The following is a 17,259-nucleotide window of genomic DNA, read 5'->3' as shown; positions in this document are numbered from 1 at the left end:
TACTTAAATATAAATCTAACAAAATAAATACAAGCTTTATATTGGAAACCTACAAAATTCTAATGAGAGAAATTAAAAATGAACTAAATTAATGGAAAGATATTCTATGTTCATAGATAAGAAAATGCAACACTGTCATCTGTTTTTCCCAACTTGATCTATAAACCCAATGCAATCCCAATCAATATCCCAGCAAGTTGTTTCGTGGATATCAACCAACTGACTATGGAGTGTATATGGAAAGGCAAAAGACCCAGTATAACCAACACAGTTTGAAGAACAAGAACAAAGTTGAAAGAATGACACTACACAACTTCAAGACTTATTATATAAAGCTACAGTAATCAAGACAGGGTGGTATTGTTGAAAGAATAGGCAAATAGATCAATGAGACAAAACAGAGAGCCCAGAAATAGACCCACATAGATAGAGTCAACTGATCTTTGACAAAGGAGTAAAGGCAACACAATGGTGAAAAGATAGTCTTTTCAACAAATGATGCTGCATCAATTGAATGACCATATGCAAAAAAAAAAAAAAAAAAAAAGATTCTAGACACAGACCTTACACCCTTTATAAAACTTAACTCAAAATGGATCACAGTTCCCAGCCAGTTAGTTCAGTTGGTTAGCGCATAGTGTAGATAACACCAGGATCTTGGGATCGCTTGATCCCTGTACCAGCCTGCCACCAAAAAAAAAAAATAATAATAAAATAATAATAAAAAAATAAAGAGTCGGGCCGAGCCTGTGGCGCACTTGGTAGAGTGCTGCGCTGGCAGCGCGGCGACGCTCCCGCCGCGGGTTCAGATCCTATATAGGACTGACCGGTGCACTCACTGGCTGAGTGCCGGTCACGAAAAAAAAAAAAAAACAACAAACAAAAAAAAAAAAATAAAATAAAATAAAATAAAGAGTCAACTCTTAAGGCTGGCCAATTAGCTCAATACAGCATGGTGTTGATAACACCAAGGCCAGGGTTCAAGTGTTGTACTGACCAGCTGCAGGAAAAAAGAAAAAAGGAAAAAAAAAAAAAAGTAGAAATAATAATGGATCACAGGGCCGGCCTGTGGCTCACTCGGGAGAGTGTGGTGCTGATAACACCAAAGCTAAAGGTTCGGATCCCATACAGTGATGGCCGGTTAGCTCACTGGGTAAGCATGGTGCTGACAACACCAAGTCAAGAGTTAAGATCCCCTTACCGGTCATCTTTTAAAAAAATAAAAATAAAAATAAAAATAATAATAATGGATCACAGACCCAAATGTAAAATGCAAAACTATAAAACTCCTAGAAGATAACACAAAAGAAAATCTAGATGACCTTGGGTTCAGCATTGACTTTTTAGATATAACAACAGGGATATAATCCATGCAACAAAGATTTGATCAATTGGATTTCATTAAAATTAAAATTTCTGCTCTGTTAAAGACACTGTCAAGAGAATGAAAAGACAAGCAACAGACTAGGAGAAAATATTTGCAATATACATATCTGATAAAAGACTGTTATCCAAAAATATTCAAAGGGGCCAAGCCCGTGCTGTGGCGCACTCGGGAGAGTGTGCCGCTGGGAGCGCAGCGACGCTCCTGCCGCGGGTTCGGATCCTATATGGGAATGGCCGGTGCACTCACTAGCTGAGTGCCAGTCACGAAAAGACAAAAAAAAAAAAAAAAAAAAAAAAAAAATTCAAAGAACTCTTAAAACTCAACAATAAGAAGGGATGGCCAACAAGCTCAGTTGGTTAGAATGCAGTGCTATAACACCAAGGCCAAGAGTTCTGATCCCTGTACTGGCCAGCCGCCAAAGAAAAACAAACAAAAAAAACCCCTCAACAATAAGAAAAGAAACAACCCAATTAAAAAATGGGCCTAAGGGCTGGCCCCGTGGCTAACCCAGGAGAGTGCAGTGCTGATAGAGCCGAGGCCGCGGGTTCGGATCCATATAGGGATGGCTGGTGCGCTCAGTGGCTGAGCCTGGTGTGAATGACACCAAGACAGGGCCGAGCCCGTGGCGCACTTGGTAGAGTGCTGCGCTGGGAGCGCGGCGACGCTCCCGCCGCGGGTTCGGATCCTATATAGGACTGACCGGTGCACTCACTGGCTGAGTGCTGGTCACGAAAAAACGACAAAACGACAAAAAAAAAAAAAAAAAAGCTGAATGACACCAAGACAAGGGTTACGATCCCCTTACCGGTCAAAAAAAAAAAAAAAAACGGGCCAAAGACCTTAACAGACAACCAACCAAAATATACAGATAGCAAATTAGGTATATGAAAAAATGTTTCACATCATGTCATCAAAAAATGCAAATTAAAACAACGAAGAGATACTATTACATGCCTATCAGAATGGCTAAAATCCTGAACACTGACACCACCAAATGCTGGTAAGCTTATAGAGCAACAGGAACTCTCATTCATTGCTGGTGGAAATGCAAAACAGTACAGCCACTTTAGAGGACAGTTTGGCAGTTTCTTACAAAACTAAACATACTCTTACTATATGATCCAGCAATCTTCTTTGGGAGACTGGTATTTACCCAAAGGAGTTGAAAACGTATATCCACATAAAAACCAGCATGAGGATCTTTATAGCAGCTTTATTCATAATTGCCAAACTTGGAAGCAACTGAGATGCCTCTTAGCAGGTGAATGGATAAACAAACTGGTACATACAGACAATGAAATATTATTCAGTACTAAAAAGAAACGTTATCAAGCCATGTAAAGAAATGGAGGAAATTTTAATACGTTATAAGTAAAATAAACCAACCTGAGAAGTTCACATACTATATGATTCCAACTATATGACATTTTGGAAAAGGCAAAAACTCTGTAGACAGAAAAAAAAGCAGCTGCACCCAGGGGTTAGGAGGAAGGGAGGGATAAATAGGCAGAGCACAGAGAATTCTTAGGGCAGTGGAACTATTCTGCATGATACTATAATGGCAGGCATATTTCATTATAAATTTGTTCAAACCCACAGAATACACAACTTCAATGTAAACAATGGACTCTGGATGACAATGATGTCAGTGTAGGTTCATCAGTTGTAACAAATGCACCCTTCTAGTGGGGGATAAAGGGAGAGGCTGTGTATGCGTGAGGGCAAGGGATATATGGGAAATCTCTGTATCTCCCATTCAATTTTACTGTGAACCTAAAACTGCTCTAAAAAAATAAAGTCTATTAAATAAACAAATAAATGTTTAAGATTATTAGTCTTTTAGAGAGAACAGTTGCTTAATGTGTTGAGAACAATGGGGAAAACACCAATAATCAACTGAAATACAAGGCAAACAATTTAGATTGGTTTTCCTTGGCTCTTACTACTGCTCAGCTGTTATTTATTCTAGGAGTCAAGGCTGAATTTGAAGTGACTAAACAATGGGCACAGAATAATTACAGGCAAAAATATTTCTAATGAAATTGAGAAAATGCTAATCTACTACAACCTGAAGTGGAATCTGCTAAGATGTGTTACTGATAGTGGCAAAAATATGTGTAGAGCAGAAAAAGGTATTAGTTGAATAAATTTACAAATATTGCGTAAATGTGAGGTATTTAAAACTATGTTTATTCATTGTATTATTCATCAGGAGGTACTCTGTGGAAAATATCTGAATCTCTCACATGTTAATGAACAAGGATTTTCAACAATGAACTTCATTTAGTCTCATGAGCTTAACCATTGTCAGATCAATAAATTTTTGTCAGAATTAGAAGTTGAATACCCTACCACATACCCTACCACACAGCAGTTCAATGGCTTAGCAGTGGTAACATTTTATTGCAAATTTTTGAGCTCAACAATGAAACTGAAATTTTTCTGAACATAAGAATCACTCTCGACTACTGTTATCAAACAAGTAGCTTTGGCATTTAGCTTTCTCTGCAGAGTTGAAAATATTTCTTAATGAACAATTTAAAATTAAAAGGCCTGCTGTTTGCCAGCCCTTCCCTAAGCAATTCTCCTAAGAATCAACGACACAATCCCCTGCACTGTGTTCTTCCTGTTGGGTACCCAGGTAAAGAAGGGTGTCCTACTCAGGGATATACAGACTCCTGGTTCCATAAGGCAGTACTAATACTGTTCCCTATCATGCCCAACAGGTAATAATGAAGAACCTATCCTTACAGCCAATGAAACAGCACAAGTCCTAAAATATCAGTAAATCTAAATGCCCTTTAAAGAATTGTAATGGATAACAAACTGGCCTTGGATGACATCCTGGCTAAAGAGTATGGTTGCCAACAACTCCTACTGCATTTGGATTAATATTACTGATCCAGTGGAACAATCTACACATGCTAGGGGAAGGAATCTCAGCAGTTTTCTTTAATAAGACCTATCAGTACTCTCTGGGACTTATTCACTTGGCCAGATCTGGGGTCCTGAAGTAGATGGCTGAGATCAACACTGCACAATAGCCTCATCCTGCTAATGGGATTCTGCAGATGGCCCTAGTAAAGTATCGAATGAGACAAATGCATGGATTTCAGTGAATTTCACTGCATCTAATTTTGAAGGTTGATTATTGTGAGAGGTAGTCTGTAATGAACCAAGCATCCCTGTATGTCCTTGATGAGTACAATAAACTGAATCTTTGTGTGCCCCCAAAATTCATATGTTAAAACCTAGTCCCCAATGTGACAGTATTTGGAGATGGGACCTTTGGGAGATGATTAGGTCACAAGGGCACAGCCCTCTTTAATGGGATCAGTGCCCTTCTAAGAGAGGCCTCAGAGAACTCCCAGTCCGCATTCTCCATGTGAAGTTCCAGCCAAAAGGCAGCTAGCTGCCCATGAACCAAGAAGCAGGCCCTTACCAAAAACCAAATGTGCTGACACCTTGATCTTGTACTTCCCAACCTCCAGAACTGTAAGAGATCAACTTCTGTTGTTTATAAGCCACCCAGTCTATGGTATTTTGTTATAGGAGCCTGAGCAAACTAAGAAAACTGGTCCCAAGTAGTGAGGGTGCTGCTGTAACAAACGTCTAAAATTGTGGAAGCAGCTTTATAATTGGGTAATAGGTAGAGGCTGGAAGAGTTTTGAGGTACATGCCAGAGAAAGCCTACATTGCCATGAACAGACCTTTAATGGTGATTCCAGTGGGGACTCAGGAGAGTAGGAGAACTGTAGAGAAAAACTTAGTTTTTTTAATGAATACCTACATGGTCCTGAACAGAACATTGGTAGGGATGTGGACAGTAAAGACCATTCTAATGAGACCTCAGATGGAAATGAGAAACATGTTATTGAACAATGGAGGAACAACTATCCTTGTTATAAAGTAGCAAAAAACTAGGCTGAACTATGTTTGTGTCCTAGGGTTTTGTGGAAGGTAGAACAGCCAAGCAATGAAATTGGCTCTTTGGCTGAGGAAATATCCAAGCAAAGTGTTGAAGGAGGGGCCTGGTTTCTCTCAATTGCTTATATTAAAATGCAAGAAGAGTGAAATGATTTAAAGATGGAATTGTTTACCAAAAAGGAAGAACTTAAAGATTTGGAAAATTCTCAGCCTACCCATATTGAAAAGAATGAGAAAAGCTGTTTGGTAAAGGACATTAAGAGTGTGGTCAGCAACCATTTGATAAGGAGGTTAGTATGGGTCAGCCATCTCAACAGAGGCTAGGAGGTATTGTCCAAGACAGTAGAAGAATGACCCCCAAGGCAATTCAGAAATCATCAGGGCTGTCCTTCTCATCACAGGCCTAGAGCTCAAGAGCCCTGGGGGCAGAAAGGTTTCAAAGAAAGTGACTATGGGGGCCGACCCCGTGGCGCACTCGGGAGAGTGCGGCACTGGGAGCGCAGCAGTGCTCCCGCCGCGGGTTCGGATCCTATATAAGAATGGCCGATGCGCTCACTGGCTGAGCGCGGTGTGGCCAGTCACAAAAAGACAAAAAAAAAAAAAAAAAGAAAGTGACTATGGGACTTTGCCCTGACTCACTTTGCAGCCTCTGCTCCCACACTACAACACAAGCTTCAATTGCCCCAGATGCAGTTCCAGCAAGCCCTGGTGTGGCACTCAGTAGAGCCATAGGGGCATGGCTGACTCTACCAAAATTTCAAAGCATAGGGCCTCCTGGAAGAGCCATGGGCTCAGGAACCCAGCTCTGTAAAGCCATGGGGCCCAGGTAGGGAGTGCAGACACAAAGCCACCACAGGGGTGGAATCACACAAAACTAGGCGGGTAAGGGCTACCAGAAGTCATGGGAGCCCAACCACTGCCCAGCAAAGCTTCGATGGCAGAACCACTGCTCCACTGGGTCTGGAAGGTGAGACCTCTGTCCCAGTGGGTCAGGAAGGTGAGACCCCCACTCCAGTGTGTCCAGAAAGCATGATCTCTATCCCAGTGGACCTGGAGGGCAGAGCATTAAGATTATTCTCAAGCCTTAAGGAATTCTAATGGAATTTGACCCACTGGAATTTGAGCCTATAAATCTAATGGAATTTGACCTGTTGGGTTTTGAACTTGCTTGGGACCTGTCCCTCCTTTCTTCTTTCCTAATTCTCCTTTTTGGAATGAAAATATGTATCCTATACCTGTCATGTTATATTTTGAAAGCACATAATTTATCTGGTTTCACAAGTTCACAGATGGAGGTAATTTGCCAGAAAATGAATCACACCTTGAGCCTCACCCATATCTGATTTAAATGATATTTAGATGAGATCTTGGACTTTGGACTTTTGAGTTGATGCTGGAACAAGTTAAGATTTTGGAGACTATAGGGATGAAATGAATATATTTGGCATATGAGGACATAATCTTGGGGGGGCCAGGGGAGGAATATATAATTTATCTTGCTCTAATCCACTGAGTCTTAATGTGTACTTTTACCACCTATGTTCTATGAGGTTGAGGTATGTAAACCGCATAAGCTTCGTAAAATTAATTCACAGAATCTTTACTCCCAAACTAAAATGCTGTAAAGACAAAATCCCTAACACAGGTGTGCCACTCTTTTATGCATTAACCATTATCAAGGCAACTGCTCAGTTAGACTTCCTATACATCCATCATTGCAGACGACTGCCGGGTGTAAATACCCAAGTTTTAGATCAACGGGATCCAATATTTTCAGAAGTTATAACTAGTTTTTAAGATGACATGTGAAAACTTAAAAGAATATATGGTATGACAATTTGTAGGCCACATATTTATTTTACATGACAATATTCCCATAAAAATATGATAACTCTTTGATTCAGCAGTTTGCCTCTAGATAATTTGGCAAATAACTGAAAAAAAAAAAAAGGGCAATATATAGTGGAAATGCTCTTAACTGACTTCCACTTAAGTGATTTGCTGAATTAAGTGACCCACTAGAGTTTTTCATATACTGAACATGCCTACAGAAAACAGAGCACAGGGAGCTAGTAGACTACTTTGTAGCATGCTTGTGTAAGTAGTATGCTTACTAAGAATCAAGTTATTTTTCCCCTAACCTGCTTATGAAAGTTATATTTGTCATTAAATTAGTGTAATTTATTTAAAAACATGGACATCATTGAAATATGACTGTGCAGAGAACTGATATTTCTATGAAAGTTAAATTAAATGCTTTGGCAAATTGCTTTAAAAACACCGTTATTAAGTTGGGCATGAGAGAAACAACTGTAATAGACTGGAGTAAATCATCAAAATCCAGATGATTCTTCAGTCAGATTCTTTTGTAAGTGTCTTTATGTTCTTATTCCACTTTAAATAAATGCTAGAAAGATGTCACGGAATTCCAATCCACAGACCCATATTCACAGAAAAAGCCTTGGTCCTATATCAAATTATTAAATAAATATACACTTATTAACACTTTAAATTAAAATAAAATTTCTTATAATCTCTTTACTTATGATTCTCTCTTAAATTGACTTTTTCCATGAAAGCTCTATTACCAGCCCTAGTGGTCCAGGTGAGAAGGCTTTTACAGTAAACCAAAAATCTTACAGCAGTGCTCTTGATTTTTAAAAAACTGGAAATCATTTAGACATACAATAATGAAGGAGATGAATAGAAACTATAAACATGTTTTAAAATAAAATTTAATAAAAAAATAAGAATCATTGGGCCGAGCCCGTGGCGCACTCGGTAGCGTGCTGCGCTGGCAGCGCGGCGACGCTCCCGCCGCGGGTTTGGATCCTATATAGGAATGGCCGGTGCACTCACTGGCTGAGTGCCGGTCACGAAAAAGACAAAAAAAAAAAAAAAAAAATAAGAATCACAAATAACTGATTACAACTGTGTAAAAACTGTGTATACTGATAAAGATCAGAAGTCAACAGAAAGCAAAATAGTTGCTGTGTGAGTTTGGTGAGATTATAAATTAAATATTTGGGGAGGTGTTGGTGATGGGGAGCATTAATCAGCTACAATGTATATCGACAAAATAAAATTAAAAAAAAAAAAACAAAGATGTAAATAAAAAAATAAATAAAAAAATAAAATAAAATAAAATAAAATTTAAAAATAAATAAATAAATAAATATTTGGTATCATGTTTTCTTTTACAAGTTTTTAGTCATTCAATGTAATTTTGTTTAAATAACAACCTACCTTAGGGTATTTACATTAGCACTGCTAGAACATCTGTCATCTACCCTACTGGATTCCATCATTTCTGAATCCTCAACACTACCCCTTCTTAAGCTAGAATGGCAGCAGATAAGTAAGAACTACCTCCACAGCTGCAGTAGAAATTTATAGATAAGAATATTAAGAAGATCATGTTACATCTTAATGAAAAAGACTAATTCAGACTCCAGTAACTGTTTTAAGCTTGGTTTGGCAAATTATTCAAAGAATATGAGGGTAATTCAAAAAGTTCATGGAAAAATGGAATTAAAAGATAATATGAATCTTCCTGTGAACTTTCTGAAAACCCCCTCACATATACAACTTCACAATACAAAGAATTATGCTAAAAACTCTCTATCAGATATATGAATTTATTGTATAAATCTAATATCCCTGAAATAGTCATTTAAAAAACGTTATTATAAAATTTAAAAATAAATATGTAATTCTAATTATGTCATATTAAGTGTGAAATCACTAAAGACAGATGGATTTCTATAAATTTACACATACATAGTACACTTTTACCTGTATCAATGGCAATCATTTAAAATATTATGCTCTCAAAAAGCATCAAAAGTAGCTGCTTCTGGGAATGGGCCAAGGGGTGAGAAGAGAGAGGGTAAGGGGCTATTCTTTATAAGCTTATTAATAATATCTTTTGATCTTATAAGCATACACACGAATAACTTAGATACATATACTTTTAAATATGAAGTCCTTATTACAATTTAATATAACCACATAAACCGAGGTAATACCTTGGAGGGAAGAAAGAGGCTGCTCTTGCAGCTTCTCCTGAGAGAGCAGTCCCAAGTAGCTGAGAACAACATACTTTGTTTCATAGTGAAATCCTAGAGGCACAGCAGTAGAGGACGCCATTGAATGGGCTGGCAGAGCTCCAAAGAGGCCTACTTATAGATGCGTGAAACCTAAAAACATAAAAGTATTTTTTTCAGTTTAAAGTTTACTACATACCAGTACATTTTCCAACTGACTCCAATTATTCAAGTAAATACCAAAATAAATGCTTCTCAGACTTTTTTCCCCCAGCAATCTTAAAAAATGTAACTTTAATTTACTTACAAATGGAACTCAGTGCAAAAAAACATTAGGAACGTGCCCTCCAACCCCCACTCCAGTACATGTTCTACTATTTCTTTTAGTAATAAAGCCACCTAAATTTTTAGTTAGGCCCATGGGTACACAGCTGCAGTGTCCTCTTTGCAACTTCATGTGCTATATACCATTAGTCTGAGCCAGAAGAATAAGTACAAGTTATACGTGCAATTTGTGGGTCTCTCCTGAAAGACTGGCGTTTCTCCTTTCTATGGTTTGGAATATTAATATGCCTGTGACGTAACCTTGACATTCAAACAATGATACGACCCTAGGGAATGGTAAAGCAACAAGTTGGACTGACCAGCCTGGACCACTCACTCCTAGACTTGATTTAAGCCACTCGCATCTAAACCTCTTCGTTAGGCATCCTAACTTGTACCCTGATCCATGCAACCACAACTCTCACCTTCGCACATAGACCTGGCAGCTGTTTTATCTACCACATCACAGTTGTTTCACACCAAAATGTCTCGTGCCACTCTTAAGAGTTTTCCAAATAACTTTGTTTTCTTTTTAAAACAACAAACAATATGGACTGCTTTAAGATCTCAACAAATATCCAGGAAAAAAAGAGAGGTTCAGATAACAATGGAAAAAAGAAACAGGCAATGCTGGCAAAATTTAACATCTGTAATAAGCAAACTAAGAGAAATGTCCTAGAATAATGGAATAATAATTTTTAAAAATGTGTGCAGAATTTGAAATACACAAAATAAGAGTGGCCATATAAAGAGAGAAAAAGAGAGATAACATGAAAATCTACTTAGAATAGTTAAATACTGTCTTTTTAAGAAATACATAACACCAAGGGGCTGGCCAGTTAGCTCAGCTGGTTAGAGCATCACCTTGTAACACCAAGGTTAAGGGTTCAGATCCCCATGCTGGCCAGCTGCAAAAAAGAACCCGAAAAGAAATGTATTCACGGTTACTACTACTATCACTTTTTTTTTTTTTTTTGCGCGCGGATTTAAGTTCTCTATTTAATTCTCAAAGTTAATTTCTTATTTTCTCTCATTTTAAAAATTTATTTATTTTATTTATTGAATCAAAATCGATTATACATATTTTGGGGGTTGAACATTGAGATATGTTGATCAAATCAATATTTCTAGCATATATAGTTACAAATCATAATTATTCTTTATGCCCCTTGTCCAATCTCTCCCATTCCCCCATTCTCTCCCCTCCCCTCTCTAATTACCCTAGATTTCTTCTCTCCTTCTGAAAGAATAATGGTTACTCTGTTAACTTGTTGCCTAGATGATCTGTCCAATGCTGAGAGAGGTGATCAAGTCCCCCAATATTATCATAGAGCAGACGCTTCTTCTGTCACTCTGAAATGCGCTTTGTGGAAAGAGACATCCTCTTCTTTTCTTTGTCTCTGCTGGTGGCTCTCCTTGTGTGAATGCACTCCAGTGGTTGGCAGACCATCTGCGTAGTGGTTGTGGCATCTAGCCGCTTTCATGGCAGCCATGGTTATTGTGGTGGCTGTGCTGCGTCACCCACGTGGAGGTGCTGTTTTTGGCATGCTCCTTGACACTGACGGTATACCTGGTTGTGGGGTGTGTCTGGTCCCCTTCTCCATGCATGCCTCTGGTCCCTGGGCAGGCCCCAAGATGCAGGGGCCATGTGCCTGGTTGTGGGAGGGGTGTCTGGTCTCCTTCTCCATACCTTGGGTCACTGGGCAGGATCCAAAGCACTGGCTTGGTGTACCTGGTTGTGGGAGAGGGAGAGGGGTCCGGCCCCCTTCTCCATGCCCTGGGTCTCCAGGCAGGCCCCAAGGTGCTGGCGTGGTGTGCCTGGTTGTGGGAGAGAGGTCCGATCCCCTTCTCCATGCCTTGGGTCCCTGGGCGGGTCCCGAGGCACTGGCACAGTGTAATATCACCGTTTTCTTTCTTTCTTTCTTTTTTTGGTGGTTGGCCGATACAGGCACCAAACCCTGGACCTTGGTATTACTGTTACTGGCACCACATGCTAACCAACTGAGCTAACACGTCAGCCTCAATATCCAACATTTAAAAGTCCCTATTGCTTCTACCTAAAGGGGACAATGCTACTAAACTATATCAAAATATCCAATAAACCAAACAGGCCTACCTTATTCAACTCTAAAAGCTCCCATAGAGGAGATCCAATCAAGATGGTGGAATAGACGTTCCCCAGCATCACTCTCTCCCACAAATCAACCAAATTTACAACTATAAAAATGTAACATCAGCCAAACCGGAGCCGCTGGAGCTCAGGGAAAGAGGAGGAGAGACCTACGGAGTTCATGAAGATGGGAGAAACCACGATGAGAGAAAGAAAAAACTGCTCTGAGCGTTTTGGGCCGCAGCTGCTTTAAGGCTTGAGCTGCTGAGTGCATGGAGCAGGAGCCAGCAGAAGCCGCAGCTATGCCCTTCAGACAGAGTTACTTGGAGGCTGCAGGGGAGAAGAGGGCCTTGGCGGCCCCCAGGACAGCAAGACCACTAATAGGGTTCCCATGGACCCACGCAGGAGTGAGGAGCCAGAACAACTGAAAAAAGGGAACCATTCAGAGGCCGGTGAGTCATCGCAAGGGACCAGCACAGGGCCCATCCCATGAGAAGTGTTTGGAGCACGGGCGGTGGGGGAGACGTGCCCACCAGGGGAACACTGGGACACAGCAAGGACAGCCGATCTGCCCCCAACCAGCACAGGACCACTCAGAGGAGACTGGTCAGGAATACAGAATTGCATGGGGTGCAGTTTGATGAAAAAACTTAGGCCCAGATCAAAGATTCTACAGAACACAGATCCACCAGGTCTCTGGAGAGCCGGAAGTACCTATAAGGTCAACCATTAAACCCTGAGCTGGGGGCCGGCCCGTGGCTCACTCGGGAGAGTGCGGTGCTCATAACACCAAGGCCCCGGGTTCGGATCCCATATACGGATGGCCGGTTCACTCACTGGCTGAGTGTGGTGCTGACAACACCAAGTCAAGGGTTAAGATCCCCTTACCGGTCATCTTAAAAAAAAACCAAAAAACAAAAAAAACCCTGAGCTGCACAAAATGCCTTCCCTAGGGAAACAGCAGCAAAGTAGCAATTTAACCAACCACACAGCTTAACTACTGGTTCCCACAGGAAGTTCCCCCATGTTAGAAGCAAAGGACAAAAAATTAGTTCTGGCCCAGGCACACCACCAGCACCTTGGGGCCTGCCTGGGAACTGGAGGCTTGGATCTGGGAACTGGACCCCACTCCCACTTCCAGGCAAACTGCACCAGTACCTTGGGGCCAGCCTGGGGACCTGAAGCATGGAGAAGGGGAGTGGACCCCCCTCCCACAACCAGGCACACCACACCAGCACCTTGGGGCCTGCCCAGGGACCTGAGGCAAGGAGAAGGGGACCGGACCTCTCTCCCACGACCAGGCACACTGCGCCAGCACTTTAGGGCCCACCCAGGGACCCAGGGTATGGAGTCGGGGACTGGACCTCTCTCCCACAACCAGGCACAACATGCCAGCAACTCGGAGCCCACCCAGGGACCTGGGGCAAGGAGGGGAATGGTCCTCTCTCCCACAACCGGGCACACTGTACCAGTACCTCGGAGCCCGCTCTGGGACCCGGGACATGGAGAAGCGGACTGGACCCCTCTCCCACAACCAGGCACATGGCGCCAGAGCCTTGGGGCCTGCCCAGGGACCAGAGGCATGGAGAAGGGGAACAAACACACCCCATAACCAGGCATACTGCCAGTGCCAAGGAGCATGCCAAAAACAGCACCCCCACGTGGGTGGCCCACCACAGCCACCACAATAACCATGGCTACTGCAAAAGTGGTTAGATGCCACAGCCACCACACAGATGGTCCGCCAACCACTGGAGTGCATTCACACAAGAAGGGTCACCAGCAGAGACAAAGAAAAGAAGAGGATGTCTCTTTCCACAAAGCAATTTTAGAGTGACAGAAGAAGCGTCTGCTCTATGATAATATTGGGGGACCCGATCACATCTCTCAGCATTGGACAGATCATCTAGGCAACAAGTTAAGAGTAACCATTATTCTTTCAGAAGGAGAGAAGAAATCTAGGGTAATTGGGGGGGGGGAATAAGGGAATGGGAGAGATTGGACAAGGGGCATAAAGAATAATTATGATTTGTAACAATATATATGCTAGAAATATTGATTTGATCAACATATCTCATGTTCAACCCAAAAAATATGTATAATCGATTTTGATTCAATAAATAAAATAAATTTTTTTTAAAAAGCTCCTATAAGGGCCCAGCCCATGGCGCACTTGGGAGAGTGCAGCGCTGGGAACGCAGCCACACTCCCGCTGTGGGTTTGGATCCTATATAGGAATGGCCGGTGCACTCTGCACTCACTGGCTGAGTGCCGGTCACTAAAAAGACCAAAAAAAAAAAAAAAAAAAAAGGAAGCTCTCATAAACTTCAGAAGGGTATTTCAAAATTATTGATACATATTCCAAAGAAAGGGGAAAAATGTTACAGCTTACTTAACAGGAATGAAAGACATACCCACTGCATTCTTTCAGGTTGTATTACTCTTGAAGAGCTCAAAACATTTGATCATACTTTTACACTGTTACTATTTAAGAGTGGGAAGACAGTGTTCCAAATTTACTTATATGGGAAACTCATAGAGGTAAAATAAGTTTTCTGAGGTCTATCAGTCAAGTATGGACAAACAGCAGCACTGTAGCAGACATCTGCCTTTTTATTTTATTTATCCAATATTTTTGCCTGCCTGCCATCTGTACCCAATTTCCTATCTATGGAGCACCCTACACTGTGTAAACCTTGGTTAGAAACAGAAATCATCTGACCCCCACTACAAAAGCTAAAACAGGCCAAAGATTTTTCTTCATGTTCCCTGGCAACTAGGGTACAGATATGTGATCTAGGTTCAGTCAAGTCAGAGGGCTCCCACCTGGGGTTTGGGATTTGGAACCTAGGAAAACATTTTTTATTTTTTACTTTATTTTTTTTTAAAGATGACCAGTAAGGGGATCTTAACCCTTGACCTGGTGTTGTCAGCACCATGCTCACCCAGTGAGCTAACCAGCCATCCCTATAGGGGATCCAAACCCACAGCGTTGGAGTTATCAGCACCACACTCTCCCTAGTGAGTCACGGGCCGGCCCTAAAACATTTAAAGATAATTCACGGAGAAGGTGGTAGTACGAGTTCAGCAGTGGCAAGAATCCAGTAGCAGTGACCTAACTATTCTACTCCTCTGGCCCAACCTTGATTGAGTCTACAGCCGACTCTTCCCTGGTTCCTGCCTGTCACCAAAGCTTAATTCTCCAGCTTTCCCATCCATTCTTTGAACTACCCAACACCCTTCCCATAAGTCATTTTTCTGTTTAAGACAGAATCAGTTCATGTTGTTTGCAACTAAGACCTAACTGGAACAAGTTACTACTACTTTCATGTGAAGATTACAAGACTAACTTTGTAGTTTAGAAAAATCTTCTAATTCTGAAAAGTCCACAAATAGACCTAGTAATACAATTACATCTAGAAGTACAATTACAGTTATGGACCAACAACAACAACATATACAACAGTGGTCCCTTGAGATTACAATGGTTATGTCATATAGGCTAGGTGTGTTGTAGGATATATCGCCTAGGTTTGTGTAAGTACATTCTATGACATTCACACAAGGAAACTGCCTAATGACGTGTTTCTCAGAATGTATCCCTGTCATTAAGTGATGCATGACTATACATTCTAGAATTGAAATAGAAGGTGATGCTTCTGATAACTTTTTGTGCTCATTCAAACACAAATTTCTTAAGCTATAATCTATAGGCATTATGCACAAAGACAAATATGATAAATCACCTGCCCTCAGTTTTCAAACAAGTGGAGGAAAACAAAAATACTGCCTATACACAAATAAGAATAAAGTTCTTCTCTTCTTTAATGATACAAGTCAGTATCCATGAGAGAGGGGGAGGAAAACCAAAAAGAGGAAGCAAGCAAATCTCTCTGAGGCAGAGAAAAAGGAAGTGGAAATCAGGAAAGCCTTTATAAACTAAAATCTGAGCCAACCCTGGAACATGAGGAGGTGTTCACTAATTGAACCAGCTGGGGGGTGGGACAGAGATGAATTTCAGACACGAAGACTAGGAAAAGGCACAGAAGTTTTTTGTTTGTTTGTTTGTTTTTCCTTAATTTTATTTTGTCGATATACAATGTGGTTGATTATTGTGGCCCATTACCGAAACCCCCTCCCTCCTCCCTCTCCCCCCTCCCACCCAACAATGTCCTTTCTGTTTGCTTGTCGTATCAACTTCAAGGAATTGTAGTTGTTATGTCTTCTTCCACCCCCACACCCACCCCGGTTTTTTTGTGTCTCTGTGTGTGTGAAATTATTTATTTTTAGCTCCCGCCAATAAGTGAGAACATGTGGGATTTCTTTTTCTGTGCCTGACTTGTGTCACTTAATATAATTCTCTCAAGGTCCATCCATGTTGTTGCAAATGGCAGTATTTCATTCGTTTTTACAGCTGAGTAGTATTCCATTGTGTACATATACCACATTTTCCATATCCACTCATCCGATGATGGACATTTGGGCTGGTTCCAACTCTTGGCTATTGTAAAGACTGCTGTGATGAACATTGGGGAACAGGTATACCTTCGACTTGATGATTTCCATTCCTCTGGGTATATTCCCAGCAGTGGGATAGCTGGGTCATATGGTAGATCTATCTGCAATTGTTTGAGGAACCTCCATACCATTTTCCATAGAGGCTGCACCATTTTGCAGTCCCACCAACAATGTATGAGAGTTCCTTTTTCTCCGCAACCTCGCCAGCATTTATCGTTCAGAGTCCTTTGGATTTTAGCCATCCTAACTGGGGTGAGATGGTATCTCCGTGTAGTTTTGATTTGCATTTCCCGGATGCTGAGTGATGTTGAGCATTTTTTCATATGTCTGTTGGCCATTTGTATATCTTCCTTAGAGAAATGCCTGCTTAGCTCTTTTGCCCATTTTTTAATTGGGTTGCTTGTTTTTTTCTTGTAAAGTTGTTTGAGTTCCTTGTATATTCTGGATATTAATCCTTTGTCAGATGTATATTTTGCAAATATTTTCTCCCACTCTGTTGGTTGTCTTTTAACTCTGTTAATTGTTTCTTTTGCTGTGCAGAAGCTCTTTAGTTTGATATAATCCCATTTGTTTATTTTTCCTTTGGTTGCCCGTGCTTTTGGGGTCGTATTCATGAAGTCTGTGTCTAGTCCTATTTCCTGAAGTGTCTCTCCTATGTTTTAAGAAGTTTTATTGTTTCAGGGTGTATATTTAATTCTTTAATCCATTTTGAGTTGACTTTAGTGTATGGTGAAAGGTATGGGTCTAGTTTCATTCTCCTGCATATTGATATCCAGTTCTCCCAGCACCACTTGCTGAAGAGGCAGTTTCTTCCCCAGTGTATAGGCTTGGTGCCTTTGTCAAAGATCAGATGGCTGTAGGTGTATGGACTGATTTCTGGATTCTCTATTCTATTCCATTGATCAGTGTGTCTGTTTTTATGCCAGTACCATATTGTTTTGGTTATT

The 17,259-nt window shown here is 41.0% G+C and overlaps 1 protein-coding gene across 6 annotated transcripts in view; it reads right to left on the bottom strand.

Annotated features, from left to right (window-relative positions):
• The window catches only part of BCL2L13 (BCL2 like 13), an 85,628-nt gene that overhangs the window by 58,921 nt on the left and 9,448 nt on the right, over positions 1–17,259 (bottom strand). For 5 of the 6 annotated variants that reach the window (XM_063089246.1, XM_063089313.1, XM_063089323.1 and 2 more), the window contains exon 2: positions 9,343–9,513. The exons of the other annotated variant lie outside the window; for it this stretch is intronic. In XM_063089246.1, the coding sequence (XP_062945316.1) occupies positions 9,343–9,463 (121 nt within the window). In that variant the 5' untranslated portion in view covers positions 9,464–9,513. The remainder of the gene's footprint in view (positions 1–9,342; positions 9,514–17,259) is intronic. 6 annotated transcript variants of the gene reach the window in all.

Source organism: Cynocephalus volans, chromosome 1 (assembly GCF_027409185.1).
Source record: "Cynocephalus volans isolate mCynVol1 chromosome 1, mCynVol1.pri, whole genome shotgun sequence".
Lineage (NCBI taxonomy): Eukaryota > Metazoa > Chordata > Mammalia > Dermoptera > Cynocephalidae > Cynocephalus > Cynocephalus volans.
This window is presented reverse-complemented; position numbering and strand designations above follow the sequence as displayed.